The sequence below is a fragment of the Heptranchias perlo genome, chromosome 17 (genome assembly GCF_035084215.1).
Source record: "Heptranchias perlo isolate sHepPer1 chromosome 17, sHepPer1.hap1, whole genome shotgun sequence".
NCBI lineage: Eukaryota > Metazoa > Chordata > Chondrichthyes > Hexanchiformes > Hexanchidae > Heptranchias > Heptranchias perlo.
In genome coordinates this window covers 7,135,555-7,158,717 of record NC_090341.1, presented here as the reverse complement: position 1 = coordinate 7,158,717, position 23,163 = coordinate 7,135,555, and the positions used below count along the sequence as shown (strand labels likewise).

General features: G+C 45.5%; 1 protein-coding gene across 1 annotated transcript in view; it reads left to right on the top strand.

The window, feature by feature from the left end:
- Nucleotides 1-23,163, top strand: part of LOC137334354 (collagen alpha-1(VII) chain-like) — a 299,572-nt gene that overhangs the window by 7,625 nt on the left and 268,784 nt on the right. The window contains exon 2 of the mRNA XM_067999062.1: nt 21,388-21,472. Coding sequence (XP_067855163.1) covers nt 21,388-21,472 — 85 coding nt within the window. The remainder of the gene's footprint in view (nt 1-21,387; nt 21,473-23,163) is intronic.

Sequence of the window (23,163 nt, the reverse complement as noted above, 5' to 3'; positions counted from 1 at the left end):
TAACAGGGAGTAGATTTTGGGTCAGGTTTGGATGCAGTGTCCAAACTACAGCGCTGTGCCACCATATTGAAGCTGTCGCAACAACAACTTGCATTTACATAGCGCCTTTAACGTAGTAAAACGTGCCAAGGCGCTTCACAGGAGCATAATCAGACAAAATCCGACACCAAACCACAAAAGGAGATATTAGGACAGGTGACCAAAAGCTTGGTCAAAGAGGTAGGTTTTAAGGAGCGTCTTAAAGGAGGAGAGAGAGGCGGAGAGGTTTAGGGAGGGAATTCCAGAGCATGGGGCCTAGTCAGCTGAAGGCACGGTGGGGCAAAGGAAATGGGGGAAGATACCTCTGTTCCTACTTAACTAAAACTAGTAAGATTAGAGGTTTATAGCTGCAGATGTGATTAGTGACTGGGAATTGCTATTATGCTAGTTTAACGTTTTATTTATATTACAACACTGCCTCTAGAGGCGGCCCTTACATCAGGTTTATATATAAATGACCTAGTGTTCATGCTACCCAGTGGCAGGGAATGCTATATCATAAGTCGGTGTCAGCCTTGGTGCGGTGGCTATCGCTCTTGAGTCAGAAGGTTTTGGGTTCAAGTCCCACTCCAGACACTTGAGCACATAATCTAAGCTGATACTCCAGTGCAGTACTGAGGGAGTGCTGGATGCAAAAGATCCCATGGCACTATTCAAAGAAGAGGAGGGGAGTTCTCCCCGGTGTCCCGGCCAGTATTTACCCCGCAAACAACATCACTAAAACAGATGATTTGGTCATTATCTCATTGCTGTTTGTGGAACCTTGCTGTGCACAAGTTGGCTGCCGCATTTCCCACATGACAACGGTGACTGCACTTCAAGAAGTACTTTGTAAAGCTGTTAAGCTGTAAAACGCCATGGGACGTCCTGAGGTCACGAAAGGCGCTTTCAATGTTGTTTGCAAGCCTCAGAAAGAAGCTGCATTTATACAGCCTGTTTCACATCCTAAGCACTTCACAGCCACTGAATTAATTTTGAAGAACAGTCACTGTTATACAGGCAAATGCAACAGCCAATTTGCACGCAGCAAGGCCCCACAGACAGTAAATGAGACGAATGACCAGTTAAGCTGTTTTGTTGGTTGATGGATAAATGTTGGCCAGGACACCGGAGGAGCTCCCCGGCTCCTCCTCAGATAGTGCCTTGGGATCTTTTTACATGCAGCTGAACGTCTCATCCCAAAGTGCTTCACATCTAATGAATCACTTTTTGAAGTTTACTTTTGGAAGCAAATGCATGCACAGCAAGATCCCATAAACAGCAACTGAGACGAATGACCAGGAAAACTGCTTTTGGTGAGTTGGTCGAGGGAGGAATGTTTTCCAGGACACCAGGAAAACTCCCATCTCTTATCATAGTATGGTATAGCACAGAAGGAAGCTATTCGGCCCATCATGCCTGTGCCGGCTCTTTGAAAGAGCTGTCCAATTAGTCCCACACCCATGCTCTTTCTCCACTGCCCTGTAAGACTTTTCCCTTCAAGTATTTATCCAATTCCCTTTTGAAAGTTATTATTGAATCTGCTTCCACCGCCCTTTCAGGCAGTGCATTTCAGATCATAACAACTCTCTGCATAAAAGAATGTTTCCTCATGTCGCCTCTGGTTCTTTTGCCAATCACCTTAAATCTGTGTCCTCTGGTTACCGACCCTTCAGCCACTGGAAACAGTTTCTCCTTATTTACTCTATCAAAACAGTTCGTAATTTTGAAAACCTCTATCAAATCTTCTCTTAACCTTCTCTGCTCTGAGGAGAACAACCCCAGGGGGAGATGAGGAGTTGGGATGTCTTGTTGAAGTTGTACAGGGCATTGGTGAGGCCACACTTGGAGTACTGTGTACAGTTCTGGTCACCCTATTATAGAAAGGATATTATTAAACTAGAAAGAGTGCAGAAAAGATTTACTAGGATGCTACCGGGACTTGATGGTTTGACTTATAGGGAGAGGTTAGACAGACTGGGACTTTTTTCCCTGGAGAGTAGGAGGTTAAGGGGTGATCTTATAGAAGTCTATAAAATAATGAGGGGCATAGATAAGGTCGATAGTCAAAATCTTTTCCCAAAGGTAGGGGAGTCTATAACGAGGGGGCATAGATTTAAGGTGAGAGGGGAGAGATACAAAAGGGTCCAGAGGGGCAATTTTTTCACTCAAAGGGTGGTGAGTGTCTGGAACGAGCTGCCAGAGGCAGTAGTAGAGGCGGGTACAATTTTGTCTTTTAAAAAGCATTTGGACAGTTACGTGGGTAAGATGGGTATAGAGGGATATGGGCCAAGTGCAGGCAATTGGGACTAGCTTAGTGGTATAAACTGGGCGACATGGACATGTTGGGCCGAAGGGCCTGTTTCCATGTTGTAACTTCTATGATTCTATGATTCTATGATTCTCCAGTCTCTCCACATAACTGAATTCCCTCATCCCTGGCACCATTCTAGTAAATCTCTTCTGACCCTCTCTAAGGCCTTGACATCCTTCCTAAAGTGTGATGCCCAGAATTGAACACAATACTCCAGCTGAGGCCTAACCAGTGTTTAATAAAGGTTTAGTATAAAACTCTTCAAAATATGTGCCATTGTATCTTTCGCATCCACTTGAGTAGATAGACAGGGCCTCGGATTAACACCTCACCCAAGGAATGGCACTCCCAAATGCGCTGCAGTCCTTCGGTGCTGCACATTACGTGCTCTTGCCCTAGAGTGAGGCAGTAGCTGACTGTCCACTCCTGTGGTGGCAGTAGAGCTGTCTCACTTACGTTGCAGCACACCGGCTGAAGTCAGGGCTGCTGTTGAGGGTTGCACTGTTGTATTAGGAAACTTTTATTTTTATAGTTTAGATTTATTAGAGGTGTACAAAATTATGAGGTTGTTTTGACCGTGTAGATAGGGAGAAACTGTTTCCACTGGCAGGAGTGTCAGTAACCAAAGGATACAGATTTAAGATAATTGGCGAAAGAACCGTGGGGGGAGATGAGGAGAATTTTTTTTACGCAGTGATTTGTAATGATCTGGAATGCACTGCCTGAAAGGGCGGTGGAAGCAGATTCAATAGTAACTTTCAAAAGGGCATTGGATAAATACTTGAAAAGGGGGGAGTGGAACTAATTGGATAGCTCTTTCAGAGAGCTGGCACAGGCATGATGGGTTGAATGGCCTCCTTCAGTGCTGTATGATTCTATATCTGGGAAGAAGGACCGCCGTGTGCCTCTTTTACATTAGGTTTCAAGTGCCGGTCTCTGTAGCCGTGCTGGGCTCTGCGACATAATATGGAGAGCCAGCGTGCCAGCACGTAGGACCGGATAATCTGCCATAATGACGTTGGTTGCTGGAGCTCAAGCAAATTTTTGCATCTGGAGGCCTTAATCCGAGGGCAGGTTTGTGAACTCTACGTCTGGTCCACGGTGCAGTTGCAGCTCAGGTCATTTACACTGAGTGTAGCCAATTGTGGGAGAGTTGTACCTCTGCGTTCAGCTACACTCCTATAATGAAAAGGAGCCCACAACAGGATCATCCCTGATCTGATTTAGGGCAACGCATTTTCCTTACGTGTGTCGCCTCGCTGGACAATGTCTGCGAGTTGTCTCGCAAGGTGCTTTTTGCTCTTGTGTGGAGATGGAGCTTTTGGGAGTTAAAACAGGACACACTTAATCTCCCTGTTGGCCTTGCAGCTTAAAACTGCTCAGTGCAGATGCTCTGTGCATCCTGACTGATTCTGGAAATGCTATCATTCCTGGGTACGTTCCACGCTCATTGGCTTCATGGTTTATCCTCTTATGTCAACAATGTTGAGAAAATAAACCTGTCTTCTCTCTTTGATTTTCCATGAAAATGACCTCTGATAAACAAAAGATTCAAACACATTTGAAATCTCTCCATGACGTTTCTCCAGCCTGCAAGCCCCACGTTGCAGCTTACACCCTCTGCTCTACTAACTTTGGTCTACTGCGTATCCCAACTGATTTCCCCCCTCCCTCCCCGCCATCCCTCTGCCATGAATGAAAGAGCCCACAGCCACCAAGTACATGCAACTCTGGAATTCTCTTCCTACACCTCTCTACTTTGCTATCTCTCTCTCTCCACCTTCAAAAACCTCCTCAAAACCTACCTCTTTTACCATCCCGTCACACCATCTCTGCTCCTCGTTTGACGTTCACTGATCCCGCTGTAAAGAGCCTTGGGGTCCCTGCGTTATGCAAAAGGCACTGTATAAATATGAGTTGTGTTGTGCATATAAATATGATCTAAGTTGGCGTCCTATTTGACCCTGAGATGAGCTTCCAACCACATATCCTCACCATCACCAAGACCGCTCCCGGTCTGGCAACGCCCTATTTTAAAATTATCATCCTTGTTGTCAAATCCCTCCATGGCCTCGCCCCTCCCTATCTATGTAACCTCCTCCAGCCCTCCGAGATCTCTGCGCTCCTCCAATTCTGGCCTCTTGCGCACCCCCGATTTTAATCGCTCCACGATTGACGGCCGTGCCTTCAGCTGCCTAGGCCCTAAGCTCTGGAATTCCCTCCCTAAACCTCTCTGCCTCTCTCTCCTCCTTTAAGACGCTCCTTAAAACCTACCTCTTTGAGCAGGCTTTTGGTCACTTGTCCTAATGTCTCCTTATGTGTCTCGGTGTCAAATTTTGTCTTAGTACGCTCCTGTGAAGCACCTTGGGACATTTTACTACGCTATATAAATGCAAGTTGTTGTCAAATTAGTCTTGATACGTAATGAGGCGCTAAGTTCCTAGATGGGTTCCCTGTGATATGGAGCAGGGCCATGCAGACCAGGGAGGTACCAGGCTTGGCTTCCTGACGTGAAGCGAGTTAGTTGATCTTAAGCACGGTGGTGGTAGGAGTTCAGCGATTGGCTAAAGTTTCGCTGGATTAGGGAGGAGAAAAAAATCAGCCAAGGTTCCTGTTCCTGATCACTGTCCAGTGACCACCGCTGGAAACTGCGTGTACAAGTCGAGGATCGGGATGGGACCTTGCTGTGCACAAGTTGGCTGCCGCCTTTCAATACATTACAACACTAACTACACTTCAAAAGTACTTGATTGCAGCACTTTGGGACGTTCTGAGGTCATGAAAGGTGTTAGAAATTGCAAGTTCTTTCTTTTCATTTTTTTAACTCACTTTTGTCTCTGAGTTAGAAGATTGTAATACCAACTGAGCTAATCTGACACCTCCCGGACTTGACTTTGATTCACGTTTATAGCATTTCCACAGATAATATGGATCATTTGACTGCATTAGACTAAGGGAAGTTTGAACAGTTTGTCAGTTCATTTGCCGGTGGATGGAAAACATTATTCATCATTTTAATATTTTAAATAAAAAAGGGGGTGAGATTTGGAAAGGGGGCTGTTGTGTGTATGGAGTGTCACAGTTTTGAGGAACATGGTGGTGAAATAGATAGACCACTTTAGCTGGAACACAGGCTCCAAGTATAGACTTCAAACAACCACAGCTACTTGCATTTTCATGGAGCCTTCAACATAGAAAAATGTCCCAAGGCGTTTCACAGAGGCGTAATCAGACAAAAATGGTCGCCGAGCCAAAGAAGGAGATATTAGGAGGGGTGACTAAAAGCTTGGTCAAAGAGGTGGGTTTTAAGGAGGGTCTTAAAGGAGGCGAGGGAAATGGAGAGGGACGAGTTCCAAAGGGGCTGATCTGGATGGCTGAGTGACCTTTTCTGATTCTTGGACTTTTGATGGCTTCATTGTGCACCTTTGGTGCTGGTTACATAAATCTAGTATGAAGCTACCGGTGTGGGCCACAGGTTTGTCCCTGCATCGGCACAAATACCACTGGTAAAAGTCAGGTAGCCAGATTTTTAAAAAAGCCTAATTGGCTGTACTGAATGCTCAGTAGAGTGATGCCCTACATGGTGGGATACTGAGCCGTGCGGAGCAGGATAGTCACAGCTCTGGTCTCTGGTCTGTGCTGAGTTAACTAGTAACAGGCATGGAGGGTCTTGACAAATAGCCTCATCCACCCTGGGCTAGGGGGAGGAAAAAGATCAGTCAGGGCTCCTGTTTCCGGTCATTATACAATGATACCTGCTGGAAAGTATGCCCGTGGATTTTGTGCCAAGACATGATCAGGATGGGCTGCGATGCCTCCTGCAGTCGAATAGCCCACTGGCAATCGCCGTCTGGCTGCTGCTGCCCTTGGAATTGCAAGAGGTGAGAAAATCATCTTGAACGAAATATCTCGTCCTATCTTTTCACTGTTAAAAACCTTGTTGGCAGTCAGAGGCGGGCGAGCAGCACTCTGCATGCGTTTGAGCCTTGCGGCTCCGCAGCAATGCATGCGAGCAACAGCTCCTCACTTGCATCGATGCTGCAACCCAGTCAGCAGCGCAGCGTTCTTGTGTTCCGGCCACCACGGAGGAGGGAATCGAAACAAAAGGAAAATTTAACTTGGAGCTGGCTGACTGAAGTTTGCGAAGCTAAAATCAGAATAAAGAGGTTGTTGGACCAATTTCCTTTATCTGTCCAATGTAATAAGTTACAAATGGGAGATCTTTCTGTTAAGCAGAGTAGTTTCATGTAACAGTCTATCTGTTCTGGGGGGAATTTGCACTCTACTTGGACAAGCGATAACTCACTGTAGATGGAAAATGGAAAGTAATCTGTTGAATGAATTATCATTTAATGGCAACCAGCTGCACTCAGCATTCCTCAGGGTTAGTGAGATTCTGAAACTTGTTTGAGGTATTTTTTTTATAAAGAAAATGCATGAATTATGGCCCTATCATTAAAATGTATCGTTCCTCTTGTGATAATTGCGATTTTATATTTCCTCACAATATTCACCCGTCCTCTCTTGAAAGCACTAACTCTTCTTGGGTTACAATTCCACGGGCGTTGTCAGTCCTCCGGTTCATTACCCATCTGGCCATTCTTCGTGAGCGAGCCGAGATGGTGAGCATTGGCAGGTTATTCAACCATGGGGGAAAACCACAGTCTAAGCCCATTCTCTGCTCACCTCAAATTAACAGACATACATTTTTTTAAGCACAAGAGCAGGACCCCTGGTTGATTTTTTTTTCTCCTTGGCTCAGGGGTACTGTGGCCAATCACCAAGTGTCAACGTGACTGACATCAATTAACTCACAACAGACCAGGCATCGAGTGTGGGACTTTCCTACTCTGCCTGGCTCAACATCACGTGTTACCATTTTTGTTGACGTTATTTTGATGGAGGGGATGATGGGTCAGTTCCTTCTTTATTTTGGACTTTTTAATGCTGATATACACCCACGCTTGCTGTACACAACATCAGCTTGCATTTATATAGCGCCTTTAACGCAATAAAACGTCCCAAGGTGCTTCACAGCAGCATTATCAAATGCAATTTGACACTGAGCTACATCAGGTGATATTAGGACAGGTGATCAAAAGCTTGGTGAAAGAGGTAGGTTTTAAGGAGCGTCTTAAAGGAGGAGAGAGAGGCGGAGAGGTTTAGGGAAGGAATTCCAGAGTTTAGGGCACGGCTGCCAATGGTGGATTGATTAAAATTGGGGATGCGCAAAAGGCCGGAATTGAAGAAGAGCAGAGATCTCGGAGGGTTGTAGGGCTGGAGGAGGTTATAGTGATAGGGAGGGGGTGAGGCCATGGAGGGGTTTGAAAACAAGAATGGGAATTTAAAAATCTCTACTTGGCTTGACTGCTGCATCTGAGAGAGTGGTGGGTGCATGGAGTGACCCATTGGATCCCCCAAGGAAACCTTGGGCCTCCCTTGTCCCGGGCGTCACGGCCCCCCCCCAGTCATGATGCTCACCTTACCCTCACCCTGACCACTTACCTTAGTGCCAGGTTCCCTCAGGTCCCCGATGGAGGCTTCTAACCGTCCACCAGCCACCCGGTGAATCCCCCTGGGTTCGAGCGGGAGCCCAACATCCGACATGCTGACGAGATCCGGCAGTTAAGATGGCCCGTGTCTCGTGCTGGCGCCCTCACTCAAGCTTGCCCCTCCCCCGCATGCCACACTTGTGCCCAGAGTTAAAATTGGGGCTAATATTTAAATATAAATCAAGCAATTTATTTAACCATAGATTGTTCTTTATTCATCTGATCTTCAGTGCTCAGAGAAGGTGTACTGCAATATTTTGCAATCCTGTGCAGCAGCTGCAGCTATGCATTTAAGAATGTGCAGTATAGCTGCAGTCCCTTCAGCCCTTTTCAATAGCAGCAATGCAAGACCACGTGCAAGAGGTCGTCCCACACCATTCTGGGCTTCATACCGACTGCAGTGTTAAACTATTAGCTCGTCCAGGGAAACTCCTGTCTCCCTGGGTCAACTGATTTTGTACGGGTTGAGGTCATACTCTGTAACCCTTAAATGACCTCTGATGTAGTGCCAGTTTGGCTCAGTTGGTAGAACACCTGCCTGAGTCAGAAGATTTTTGGGTCTTTGATATATCTTCTTTATGCTCAGTACCAATGGCCATTCTTCGTTAACTTATCACCTTATTTAGCTGAATCTGCTAAACTATGGGATGGAGTAACCATCACGGTTTAGGCTGTAAAGTATGGATCAGATTTATTAAAAGTAACTGATAACCAATAGCAAGAGCTTACTGTAAGTTACAGAACATTTAACTCACGTGGACTCCTCAGATACATAAATAAAAATCGCTACCTCTACTGATACTAAATGTGAACTGGCAATCATGCAACCTGGGCGTTTACTCAGCCCACAGGGTCTCATTGTGTCACCTCCATACGTGTTGTAGCACAGTGTTAATAGAAGAACTAGCCGGCCTCCGACCTACCACCCTCCATAAACCTGAGCTCATCCAAAACTCTGCTGCCCGTATCCTAACTCGCACCAAGTCCCGTTCACCCTTCACTCCTGTGCTCGCTGACCTACAGGTCCGGCAACGCCTCGATTTAAAATTCCCATCCTTGTGTTCAAATCACTTCATGGCCTCGCCCCCTCCCTATCTCTGTAACCTCCTCCGGCCCTACAACCCTCCGAGATCTCTGCGCTCCTCCAACTCTGGCCTCTTGCCTCCCCGATTTCCTTCACTCCGCCATTGGCGGCCGCGCCTTCAGCTGCCTAGGCCCTAAGCTCTGGAATTCCCTCCCTAAACCTCTCCGCCTCTCCACCTCTCTCTCCTTTTAAGTCGCTCTTTAAAACCTACCACTTTGACCAAGCTGTCCTAATATCTCCTTATATGGCTCGGAGTCAAATCTTGTTTGGTAATTGCTCCTGTGGAGCGCCTTGGGACTTTTTACTACATTAAGTGCAGTATACATGCAAGTTGTTGTTGGTGAACTGGGAAGCACGTTCTTTGGGATGTGCCCCCTGGTACCTTTTAATACTTGACCCGGAACAAAGTAATTCAAAAAGTATCTTTCAAAACCAAACAAATCATAGATATACTTAAAGACACAAAGAGAAGGTCTACAGACTCAGAGCCTTCCCCTGCAATGTTGACACTCTCCATGTAATAGGTGTTTGGTACAAATCCATTCATCACCTCCTTGTAAAAACCCCTTCTGACTTAATTAACCTCACGCAGAACAAAGAGCTTTTTTGTCAAACGGTTCTCAATTGAAGAACATCTACTCTTAATGAGTTTTGCAAGCAAAATATGTTTGTATGGAAAGAATGTTCTGTTTGTTCAGTTGAATGCAAAAGCCACGGAACTTGGCTCTGTATTTCGAACTGAATATTGACTGTGGCAGTAACCGAAATTTAAAGTGACTGTCAGTTCCCTATCCCTCGACACCAAAAGATCAAACCTTACTTCTGATTAGAATTAAGACTGTGGGTTTGAGCCCCATCCAGCACAGTACCGAGGGAGGGGCAGCACTCTTGGGAGTTCTGACCTTTGGACGAGACGTTAAACTGAGGTCCATCCTGCCCATCTTCATGGTTCAGGTGACTGCGAAAGATCCCATGGTGCTCTTTGGAAAAAGAGCAGAGAGTAAGAGAGTTCTCCCGGTGTCCTGGCCTGGCCAACATTCCTTTCTCAACCAACATCACCCAAAACAAATGAACTAGGCATCCATCTCTTTGCTGTTTGTGGGATCTTGCTATGTGCAAAATGGCTGTCACCTTTGCCTACATAACAACAGTCATTCCACCTTAAAATAATTCATTGTGAATGAAGTGCTTTGAGATGAAGGTAAGTCTTCCTTACAGTGATGATGTTACTCAAACATAGTACCAGGGATGAGGGATTTCAGTTATGTGGCGAAACTGGAGAAGCTGGGGTTGTTCTCCTTAGAGCAGAGAAGGTTAATAGGAGATTTGATGGAGGTGTTCAAAATCATCAAGGTTTTGAATAGAGTAAATAAGGAGAAACTGTTTCCAGTGGCAGAAGAGTTGGTAACCAGAGGACACAGATTTAAGGTGATTGGTAAAAGAACCAGAGGTGACATGAGGAAACTTTGTTTTATGCAGAGTGTTGTTATGATCTGGAATTCACTGCCAGAAAGGGTGGTGGTAGCAGATTCTCCCACCTTCTATTCCGTCTCTGAACATTAACTTAATTTTAAGAAGGTAAGAATATCTAGAGCAAGTCTAGGCCACTCGGCCCATCAAGCTCACTCCACCCAGATGCCATATCTGATTATTCCCTCCCACAACACCTCTCAATCCCCAGCTACAGGGAATACTGATTTCAACAACAATAACTGGCATTTATATAGCGCCTTTAATGTAGTAAACTATCCCAAGGCGCTTCACAGGAGTGTTATCAAACAAAATTTGACACCGAGCCACGTAAGACGATATTAAGACAAGTGACCAAAAGCTTGGTCAAAGAGGTAGGTTTTAAGGAGCGTCTTAAAGGAGGAGAGAGAGGTAGAGAGGTTTAGGCTGAAGGCAGGGTTGCTAATGGTGGGGCGAAGGGAGTGGGGTTGCCCAAAAAGACTAGAGTCAGAGGAATGGAAAGTGGGGGAGGGGGGGGTGGCGAGAGTTGTAAGATTGGAGGAGATTAAAGAGATAGTGAGGGACGAGGCCCGACACAAGATTAGTGTAGTTATTTTGACAGTGGTTGACATGGAACGTTCTGGGGTTCCTGCAGGGAAAGGAGAAGGTGGATCTGACTGGGCAGTTCCCCGACCAGACGGTCGATGCCATTTGGCAGAACGTCTCGTCGCTGGAACTGACCAACAAGCACCAGGATGTAGCCCGGATGGTGGTGAGAAGGGCCCTCCCAAGGCGGTCCTTCCACCTCCTGGTGGACTGCCCCTCCGCGCAGAGGGTGTGGAGAGAGATGAGTTGGTATCTGTGCCGGTTCATCCCCAACAGCTCGGTGACACAGGACGCTGTGGTCTACGGGCTGTTCCCCGGGACGCACACTGAGACAGATATCACCTTGGTGAAGGAGGCCCTTTGGTCTGCCCAAAACTTGCTGGTCCGTGACCGAGTGTTGCCGACTAGCGCACTCTAAGGCCCAGGAAGACGTGCTGCGGACGCACTGAAGTGAGGTGCAACCTATGCAAAGGCTCTATGAGGAAAGGCCACTGTGTAAGGCCACCCCACTTTGTATTGGACAGAATGTATCAGAAGACACATACTATGTTTTGTACTGTAATAATGGGATTGATTTTAGGGTGTACGATCTGCATTGTATTAGTTTGAACTGAATTGCTTGGAATTGTGTTTTTTAAATTGAGCTGTGTGTATCATTAAATTTTATGAAATAAAGTATATTTTGAAATACAAAAAAAATGTTGACACAGCTGTTGTGGAATCTGCCTTGCAGTATGAACAGGCCAGTTCCTGCCACACTTGGACCTGAGCCAATATTGTAGACCTGCACTTTAAAGGTGTCCCATTTACTTCTACTGTCCCTCCCCCAACGCAAGCCTCCCAAAATGCGGCCTTTTTGATAACAGCCTTTCATAAATTTCTAAATGCCTGTAAGGAGACCGTAGTGGATTAACTATTTATTCAAGATAGTGCTTTTTAGAAGAAGCTTAAATCATGATCTACTGCTTTCCTTGAGGCGAGTCTGAAAGTTAAGCCAGTTGTGCAGATGGTAGAATTTGTCTTTCTGATGTAATGGGATGTGCTATTTGCAGGAACCTTTTGAAATCTGCGATGATCCATGTTGAGGAGAGAAATTTCCCTGGCCGTATTTCTGTTTTTGTTTCTGCTTTGCCACCCATCGAGTTTACCGACCTTTTTTGGAAAAATTTCCCTTTTCAGCGCTTCACAGAGGCAGTGACTCCGAACAATGGCTTTGCTTTGATGTCGAATGAGTCTTTTGTGCTGTTCTCCACCCCCCCTCCCCTCCCCTGCTCCTCCCCCCTCCCCCCCCCCCCCGCCCCTACCCTGAACACCAAGAGCCCTGAGCTTCTTTCTGTAAGTAATTTTACAACACCAAGTTATAGTCCAGCAATTTTATTTTAAATTCACAAGCTTTCGGAGGCTTCCTCCTTCCTCAGGTGAACGTTGTTGGAAAAATTATTTTTCCAACAACATTCACCTGAGGAAGGAGGAAGCCTCCGAAAGCTTGTGAATTTAAAATAAAATTGCTGGACTATAACTTGGTGTTGTAAAATTGTTTACAATTGTCAACCCCAGTCCATCACCGACCGGCATCTCCACATCTTTCTGTAAGGCAAGCAAGTCTCAGTAAACCAAAAGTGGGAGAACGGCTTAAGATCATTGGTGTTGAAAGTGGAATATTCGCAGGTTAGCAGAAGGGGCGCTTGAGCCTGCAAAAGGGTTGCCAACCCTCCAGGATTGCCCTGGAGTCGCCGAGAATTAAAGATTAATCTCCAAGGACACTGCTCTGAGCAGCTCAGGAGAAAAAATCATAAGGGCATTAAAAAAAACCCTCTTTTTAAAAAACATTTTCTTTGAACACTTTTGTCTATTAGTTATAAAAATATCAGACATGGGGGGGAAAAAAGGGCTGACCGACTGACAGTCAAGAATCATCCAATCGGGTAATGAAGTCTGTTCGCTTTCCGATTGGCTTGGGAAGGCGGGGCATCGTGAGTATGGACGTGTTGGGTGGCCAATGGCGGGGGAGTGTGGTGCGGTTGGAGGCAGGCGGTCATGCGATGACATCTCCAGGAATACACCCAACCAGAGTTGGCAATCCTAGCCTGTAGTTAGGGTCGTCAAGTCGAACACTAAACAGGGACAGGGCAGGGGAGAGGATCATGGCCCCTGTTCTGAAGTTTGCTCTGCTTTGCTGCTGAAAATTTCTGGAAAACTTTAATAACTAGAGTCTGCACATCAAAGTATATGGAAAAAGAACAGACTTCCGATTTACCAGTTGGAGTTTTTTGGCATCCGATTTACAGTCCTGGCCTCTGCTCTGAAATCTTGCACTGTCCTGTCCAAAGTTGGGAGGGTCCCTCCACAAACTCCGTTCCCTAGCCACTGACTCCATCCCTCTCCCTGGCCACTGTCTCAGGCTGAACCAGACCGTTTGCAACCTTGGTGTCCTATTTGACCCTGAGCTGAGATTCCAACTCCGTATCTGCTCCATCACTAAGACCACCCATGTCCACCTCCGTAACATCGTCCATCTGCTGCTGAAACCCTCATCCATGCTTTTGTTACGTCCAGACTTGACCATTCCAATGCCTTTCGGGATGGCCTCCCAGCTTCCACCCTACCATGAACTACAGCTCATCCAAAACACTGCTGCCCTTATCCTAACTCGCACCAAGTCCCGCTCCCTCATCACCCCCTGTGCTCGTTGACCTACATTGGCTCCCGGTCCACCAATGCCTCAAATTTAAAATTCTCATCCTTGTGTTTAAATCCCTCCATGGCCTTGACCCTCCCTATCTCTGTAACCTCCTCCAGCCCTGCAGTCCTCCGAGACCTCTGCGTTCCTTCAATCCTGGCCTCTTGCCTCCACTTCGTTTGCCCCACCATTGGCGGCCGTTCCTTCAGCCGCCTGGGCCCTAAGCTCTGGAATTATCTCCCTAAACGTCTCCACCTCTCTACCTCTCTCTCCTCCTTTAAGACGCTCCTTAAAACCTACCTCTGACCAAGCTTTTGGTCACCTGTCCTAAAATCTCCTTCTTTGGCTTAGTGTCAATTTTTGTCTGATGACGCTCCTATGAAGCGTGTTGGGACGGTGTTCTACGTTAAAGGTGCTATATAAATGCAACAACTTGTTGTTGGAGAGGGAAGACGTAATCCATACCATAAATATTCTGGGAGCACACTGCTTCATTCCCCCATGCTTTACTGATAGTCCCAGTCTGTAAGGCCAGGAATATGAATGTAGAGTGTGGAGATGTTGTACAGGCCCACTATAGGGGTGCTGTGACTTTCATGCCCTGGTGTCCATCAATTTAAAATACACGTAGATTTATTGTGCTCACCCAGTCTTCCGAGCATCTCAAATTTAACTGGAGCCAGATGTTTAAATTTACAAACTTCACAGATGTGGTCCTGAAGCTGTGGTTTGTACCATTCTAATTGAATATAAATCGTAACATTTAAGTTGCTTTGAGTACTGGCATGATTTCTGCTCCCAATCATTTTCTTTATTTAATGATAAAGTAGTTTCCAAATTGAGCTTGACTTGACTGGGTGGGAGTGAGTCCCTTTTAACTCGGTTTCATTCTTGTAATGTAACAATGTAAAGTTGGTGGTGTTTGTTTCCATTTGGAACTGTCAGTCAGTCGTAACAAGGAAAGACTTGCATTTATACGGCACTTTTCACGACCTCAGGACGTCTCAAAGCACTTTACAGCCAATGAAGTACTATTGAAGTGTAGTCACTGTTGAAATGTGGGGAAATACAGCAGCCAATTTGCGCACAGCAAGATCCCACAAACAGCAATGAGATAAATGACCAGACCATCTGTTTTAGTGATGTTGGTTGAAGGATAAGTATTGGCCAGGGCACCCGGATCTTTTACGTCCATCTGAGAGGGTATCATTTTGCCGAATCTGCGCTGCACTCCCTCTAAGGCCAATATATCCTTCCTGAGGTCCCACATACATGGTTTGTTTAAAAAAATAAGATGGCAGTGCATTGGTGCAATGGGATAAAATGTCCTTCCGTTTTGTGTGCATGGGATGCCATTTTGTTTCATCATTATACATCACTAAAGATAAAGCAAAATACTGCAGATGCTGGAAATCTGAGATAAAAACAGAAAATGCTGGAGAAGCTCAGCAAGTGAGGCAGCATCTGTGGAGAAAGAAACAGAGTTAACGTATCAGGTCGAAGACCTTTTGTCAGAACTGGACGATGTTAAAGAGTTAAAGTTTTTAAACAAGTACAGAGCTGGATGGGGGGGGGGAGGGGAGGGGAAGGAAGGAAAGAACAAAAGGGAAGGTTTTTGATAGGGTAGATGGCAAGAGTGATTAAATGACAAAAGGGATGATGGTGCAAGGCAACGTGGGGTGGTAATGGGACAAGTAAAGAAACAAAAGATGGGTCTAGAGGAGCTGTAAATGGCAACAGCAGAATCATTACCAGCAGCTGCAGTCCAAAAAATACAAAAAGAAATCACAATGCGGTCTCCTCTACATTGGGGAGACCAAACGCAGACTGGGTGATCGCTTTGCTGAACACCTCCGCGCAGTCTGCAGGCCTGACCTTGACCTGCCGGTCATTTGCCACTTTAATTCCCCATCCCACTCCCACTCTGACTTCTGTCCTCGGCCTCTTACACTGTTCCAATGAAGCTCAACAGATGCTCGAGGAACAGCATCTTTCGATCAGGCACTTTACAACCTTCCGGACTCAACATTGATTTCAATAATTTCAGATCATAACCACTGCTCCCATTTTTTTTTCATTATATTTATTGGACCACAGCTGTTGGTAATGGTTCTGCTGTTGCCATTTACAGCTACTCTAGACCCATCTTTTGTTTCTTAACTTGTCCCATTCCCACCCTCCTTGCCTTGCACCATCATCCCTTTTGTCATTTAATCACTCCTGCCCTCCACCCTATCACAGACCTTCCCTTTTGTTCTTTCCTCCTCTCCCTCCCCTCCCCCCCTTTCCCTCGCTCTGTACTAGCTCAAAAACTTTAACTCTTTAACATCTTCCAGTTCTGACGAAGCATCATTGACCTGAGACATTAACTCTGTTTCTTCCTCCACAGATGCTGCCTCACTTGCTGAGCTTTTCTGGCATTTTCTGTTTTTATCACTAAAGGTAGTTGTCCATAAGTGCGGTTATTGTGAGAGGTAGTTGTTTCATTCTGATCTTTGGCAGTGTATGGGGGTGATCTGGGTTTGCCGTGGGCATGTATTCGACTTTGCAGGTCCAGTGGGATGGTGATAGAATCATAGAAAGTTACGACACAGAAGGAGGCCATTCGGCCCATCGTGTCTGTGCCGGCCGAAAAAGAGCTATCCAGCTTAATCCCACTTTCCAGCACTTGGTCCGTAGCCCTGTAGGTTACGGCACTTCAAGTGCACATCCAAGTACTTTTTAAATGAGTTGAGGGTTTCTGCCTCTACCACTCTTTGTAAATAACTTCATGGCGGAGAGAGCAGCCTCACTGGTGGGTTGGGACAGGATGTTTACCCTTGCAGCCTCAATGCTTAAATTTGAGATCAGATGATCCTAAATCATTACTTACCTGGGCACTCGCGTGTCAGCATCAAATCCTCCTAGATGCTGCTCCAACAATGCGCTTTAACCCTAACCTCAGAAAAGCATGTACTTGCTGCACCTGCGTGACGTTTGAGTTCCCCACCTTGGCCATCTTTCAGGCCCAACTGAGTGAGATCTCCAACTTTAGTGCCAATCTGTACCAAATTGTGGGCCTTTTGTGCTGCAGCCATGCACCCACTAGGAACTGGATGGATACTGCCCAACTTAACCTCATACATAATCCTCACAACTAACAGAGACAGGAAACTTTCATTGCATCAGTGTGAACTCAAAGGAGGTGAAAGGGTAATTCAATGGCTGGGCAGATAACAACCAAAATAGGGTTGAGGTGAAACGATGACTTGATTAGAATGAGATCAGTGACAATAAAGGGTTAAAGGCACGAGGCAGAAAGAATTAAAGTTTGCATTCTTTTCAATCATGGTATGTCAAATCAACCCTTTTCTACCACACAGGCTTTCCAAATTGTACAAGGGGCATGTTATATCAGGGGGATGTGCTATCCAGAGGTTTTATACATCCTTTCTCTCAATGAAAGAGCCATAAACAATACATCTTGCATGCGAGCTCCGAGGTGGGATGTGCCACAGGGAGTGCTTACTCTGCTTTCAAACTAATTAGGAATAAGCAGTTAGGTGCACTTTGACAAGTTTGTGAACTAGTTACTTCACGCTTAGAAAGGATTCCTCGGACTGATGACAGGAAGTATCAACACTCTGAATGGAACTTCTGAGTGGAAGCGAAAGCCCTGAGATCATTGGTGACACAGTTGGATGCTGTGATGAGGAGTGGGACTGTGGTTTCCTTCTGGATGAATGAGCTGGGATGGACCACACCCCTGTCCTTCTTCATCTCTAGCAATAAAGGGATTTTGTGATGCATTTATTATTTTTTTTGTATTTTTGATACTTTTACTTCATAGTGCTGGATTGTGCCAAATAGTACAGCTGAGGGTTGGACAATCATTGCCCTGTTAAACGTCATTGAAAGCACTGTGGGATATTATTCTGAGTGCGTGCCCCGCTACTAGCACACATCAGAAGACCGTGGGGGCATTGCCCACCATCTTTCAGTATACGCTGGTGGGAGGTAAGGTTTTCTCCAGTGCCAGTGCATTTTGGCAAAATTACCCCTTGCAGTGTTAGAATCATAGAGCCACAGAAGGAGGCCATTCAGGCCATCATGCCTGTGCTGGCTCTTTGAAAGAGCTATCCAATTAGCCCCATTCCCCTGCTCTTTCCTCATAGCACTGCAAATTTTTCCCTTTCAAGTATAAATCCAATTCCCTTTTGAAAGTTACTACTGAATCTGCTTCCACCGCCCTTTCAGGCAGTGCATTCCAGATCATAACAACTCGCTGCGTAAAAAAATATTATTCTCCTGATCTCCCACCTGGTTCTTTTGGCAATTACCTTAACTCTGTGTCCTCTGGTTACCGACCCTCCTGCCAGTGGAAACAGTTTCTCCTTATTTACTCTGTCAAAACCCTTCATAATTTTGAACACCTCTAGTAAATCTCCCCTTAACCTTCTCTGCTCTAAGCTCTGCTCTATTCTATGCAAGGATGTCAACAAAAGGCTATTAAATCTCCCCTAGAACCTTAATATGTTCTAACTCACTCATTCTCCGGAACTCTGAACTGTGGAACACCTTAACCTCCTTCAGTCTTCCCTTTTTCCGCCTACAACGTACAGGTTTTTAAAATCCAATCTTGGCCTCACCTTACTTCCTACTTCTTGATTATCTCATCTCTTCTTCTGTCTGGGTGCTCTCCCGCCCCCAAAGACCTTGCTCCTTCACCTAGGTTTCACAATGACAAAAAGAACTCTCCCTTTCTCCAAGCATTGAAAAAGAAAACTCCAGCAATTTAAAGATTATTTAAATGCTGCGTACACCAGTAGGCAGCCGCGTAAGAACAGTGACTGTATTTCAAAAGTGAGCAATTGGCTGTGAAGCTCGGGGTTGCCAACTCTGGTTGGATGTGATCCTGGAGGTTTCATCACATGACCTCTTCCCTCCAACTGCCCCACCCCCACACTTCCCCCATTGGTCGCCCGACATGTCCATTCTCGCTGGGCAACCGCCTTCCTACGGCCAATTGGAAGGCGAACAGATTTTCAGTCAAACAGTCTTTTCTTTTCCAACTCCAACATTTTTATAACAAATAAACAAAAGTGTTGAAAAAAAAATGTTATCAATGCCCCCCTACTATTTTTTTTCCTGAGTTTACTCCAGCATTGTCCTGGAGATTTATCTTCAATTCCTGGAGACTCCAGGACAATCCTGGAGAGTCAGCAACCCCCATGTGAAGCACTTGGGGATGTTCTCAGGATGTGCTAAGACGCTCTTAGAAATGCAAGTTTGTTTTTTCTGTCTGTTAAACTAAATGTTAAGTTTACATAGCCCTGGGGAGCACTTTACTACTTTTGGCAACTAGTGTCAGTCAGCTTCAAGGTCTTCCAGCTCAGGTGCAGAGGGGGTTTGATGCAAAGTAAAGCTCTCCCTACTCTACCTCAACTGTAGAAGCATGACTATTATTCTTGTGGCCTCTACGAGGAATGTTGCTAATTACAGGCAAATTCCAGGTAGTTTTGTACCGTGTGCTCACGGAGACCGACCAGTTCACTCATTTCACATTGAGCCTTGCACCAGCATTTCAAAACCAAGATGGATCTTTTGTTGATAATTACTGTAATTTGCTGCAAATAGATTCTAAATTACTAATAACTTGAAAGAAAGTGCTTGCCTTTATCTATTACCTTTTCTAGTGCCTCATCAATCTGTTTCCAGTGGCAGAAGGGTCGGTAACCAGAGGACACAGATTTAAGGTGATTGGCAAAAGAGCCAGAGGCAAAAGAGACATGAGGAAACATTTTTTTTTACGCAGCGAGTTGTTATGATCTGGAATGCGCTGCCTGAAAGGGTGGTTGAAGCAGATTCAATAATAACTTTCAAAAAGGAATTGGATAAATACTTGAAGGGAAAAAATTTACAGGGCTATGGGGAATGAGCAAGGGAATTGGATAGCTCTTTCAAAGAGCAGGCACAGGCACGATGGGCCGAATGGCATCGTCCTGTGCTGTACCCACTATCTGTCTCTAATGTTCCCCGGTGCTTCACATTCAATGAATTTTGTTTCGAAGTGCACTCACTGTTGTTATGTGGGTAAGCGCAGCAGCCAATTTGTTCACAGCAAGATCCCACAAACACAAAATGCCATTCTAATTGGATATAAATTGTAAATGTCAGGAAGCTTGAGTGGACTCGGTGGGGTTTTAACTGGCGTGATTTCTCCTCCCAATCGTTTTCTTTATTTAACACTAAAGTACCGTTCTTTCGAAATTGAGCTTAACTTGACTGGATGGGAGTGAGTCCCTTTTAACTTGCTTTCATTCATAGAATCATAGAAATTTACAGCACAGAAGGAGGCCATTCGAACCATCATGTCTGTGCCGGCTGAAAAAGAGCTATCATGCCTAATCCCACTTTCCAGCACTTGGTCCGTAGCCTTGTAGTTTTTGGCACTTCAGGTGCATATCCAAGTATTTTTTAAATGAGTTGAGGGTTTCTGCCTCTACCACCCATTCAGGCAGTGAGTTCCAGACCCCCACCACCCTCTGGGTGAAAAAATTTCTCCTCAGCTCCCCTCTAATCCTTCTACCAATTACTTTACATCAGTGCCCCCCTGGTTATTGACCTCTATGCTAAGGGAAATAGGTCCTTCCTATCCACTCTATCTAGGCCCCTCATAATTTTAAACACCTCAATTATATCTCCCCTCAGCCTCCTTTGTTCCAAAGAAAACAACTTTAGCCTATCCAATCTTTCCCCACAGCTAAAATTCTCCAGTCCTGGCAACATCCTCGTAAATCTCCTCTGTACCCTCTCAAGTGCAATCACATCTTTCCTGTAATGTGGTGACCAGAACTGTGCGCAGTACTCAAGCTGTGGCCTAACTAATGTTTTATACAGTTCTAGCATAACCTCCCTGCTCTTATAGTCTATGCCTCGGTTATATAGTATCCTGTATTACAAGAATACAAGTATTCTTATAATGCAACAATGTAAAGTTGGTTGAGTTGTTTTCCATTTGGAACTGTCAGTCAGTCATAGAAAGGAAGAAAAGAACAAATTGCATTTATATAGCGCCTTTAACGACCTCAGGATGTCTCAAAGAGCTTTACAACCAATTGCAGTAAGTACTTTTGAAGTGTAGTCACTGTTGTAATGTAGGGAAGTACGGCAGCCAAATTATGGAGAGCAGGGCCCCACAAACAGCAATGAGATAATGACCAAATCATCTGTTTTGGTGATGTTGGTCGAGGAAATGTTGGCCAAAACACCGGGGAGAACTCCCTGCTCTTCTTATAACTTTGCCAAGAGGTGGTTTCCAGCTCCATCTTCAATCTGCGCTCACATCGAGTGAGGCTGTCTGCCAACAGTGGAGTATTGTGAAGTCACGCCATAAATCTCTGGCCAGTGCGATAGAAAAAATATCACACTGTGGAGTAGGAATGCTCCTTGCGAGGCTGGTGATGAGGCTCATTGCTGGGGTAGAACAGAGGGAGCTTTGCTCTGTATCTCACCGCGCTCTACCTGATATGGGAGTATTTGATGCTGACACTGGGGGCCCAAGTTTGGAAGGTATAGCATTCCCCAGTAACATCCATTCCTTGATGAGTGCACAGTTCATGCAAAGGAAATGAATTTAGTATCTTTCTTGTTCAGCCTGTGGTTTCATTAAAGCATGTTTTATTTTCTTTCTCTTCCTTTCCAGATGGAGACAATGAAAATGTGGCTCACATTGGTGGCGACAATTCAGGCTGTTCTCATCACCCTCTCGAAGGCTCAAGCACAGAAAGGTACAGTAAAGAGTGTCGTTAAACAGTAACCGTCAGATTTTCATCTGTTACATCATTGAGACAAGATGCCTTAGGGAAGATAAACCAAGACCAATTGGAGCAATTTTACTATTAGAAATGGCTGACGATTGGCAGATTGTACTAATACTCAACGATCCAAGTTCAAACTCAGCTCAGACTAATGGGATTAAAATCTCTCTCATTCACACACTCGCACACAAGTACTGTAAACGTCCTAAGTTAAATGAGATTGTGCAGTCTCAATCCACTTGATAGTAAAACACCGATAGTGGCTGTTCCTTCAGCCGCTATAGTCATGTCTTCTGGAAATCTCTTCCAAAATCCCCCTGCCTAGTTATCTCCAGTCCTGTTGTCAAAAGCCTCCTTAAAGCCCTTCTCTTTTGCATCTTTCCCCCTTCTCTCCTGCTGAGTATCCACTTGTTTGTAAAGTGCTCTGAGATATTGTCCTCTACAGGAGAAGTGCTATGTAAATATGAACTGTTGCATGATAGCTTCTGACCACTTAGTTTATCTTCTTTCATACCCTTTTCTTTTGTTTAATCATCACATTTGTTGCTAATTTTCTCCCCTCCCCTGCTCTCACTGGGTTATGGTTTCATATGAACCAGTCGCCAGCCAGCATCTTGTCTAAGTGGCCTTAACTGAGACTTGATGAAGGTTGGTCTCCTGGCCGGCCTCCCGTCTCCCACCTTCAATAAATTTGAGCCCATCCAAAGCTCTGCTGCCCACAACCTAACTCGCACCAAGCCCCATTCGTCCATCACCCCTGTGCTCGCTGACCTACATTGGCTCCCGGTCCGGGAATACCTCGATTTTAAAATTCTCATCCTTGTTTTCTGATCCCTCCCTGGCCTCGCCCCTCCCTATCGCTGTAACCTCCTCCAGCCCTACAACCCTCTGAGATCTCTGCGCTCCTCCAATTCTGGCCTTTCGCGCATCCTCGATTTTCATCGCTCCACCATTGGCGGCCATGCCTTCAGCTGCTGAGATCCTGAACTCTAGAATTCCCTCCCTAAACCTCTCCGCCTCTCTACCCCTCTCTCCTCCTGTAAGACACTCCTTGAAACCTACCTTTTTGACCCTGCTTTTGGTCACCTGCCCTTATGTTGCTCGGTGTCAAATTTTGCTTGAAAATGCTCCTGTGAAGCACCTTGGGAAGTTTTACAATGTTAAAGGCGCTATATAAATGCAAGTTGTTGTTGTTGGCATCGCAGCAGAGTCTGATTCTGCCCTCACCCGGTGACCACACACCCACACTTCAAACAGGGGTTGCTGGATAGCGATCAAGAGTAGGAACCCTGGATGATTTTCTCTCCCTATCCTAGTGGCACTGGGGCTAATTGATCAGCTAACTTAGCACAAACCGGAGACTTAACCTGATAACCTGAGATATTTCTTCATTAAGTACCCTCTAACGGAATGTGCGACTTTGAAAAGCGAGGTTTCTAAAAACGTATCTGGCCATTAATGGGGCAACAGTTTTAGAGGTGTTGGTTGAGGGATAAATATTGGCCAGGACAATTGAGAAGGTGGTGATGGGCATTCTTCTTGGACCTCGACAGTCCATTTGGTATTTTTGGTAGCGGTTTGGTACAACTAAATGGGCCCTGCTACTCACTGGATAAACTCGCTGAACCTTCCGGGGAGGGATCTGTCCTCTTCCAAAATTG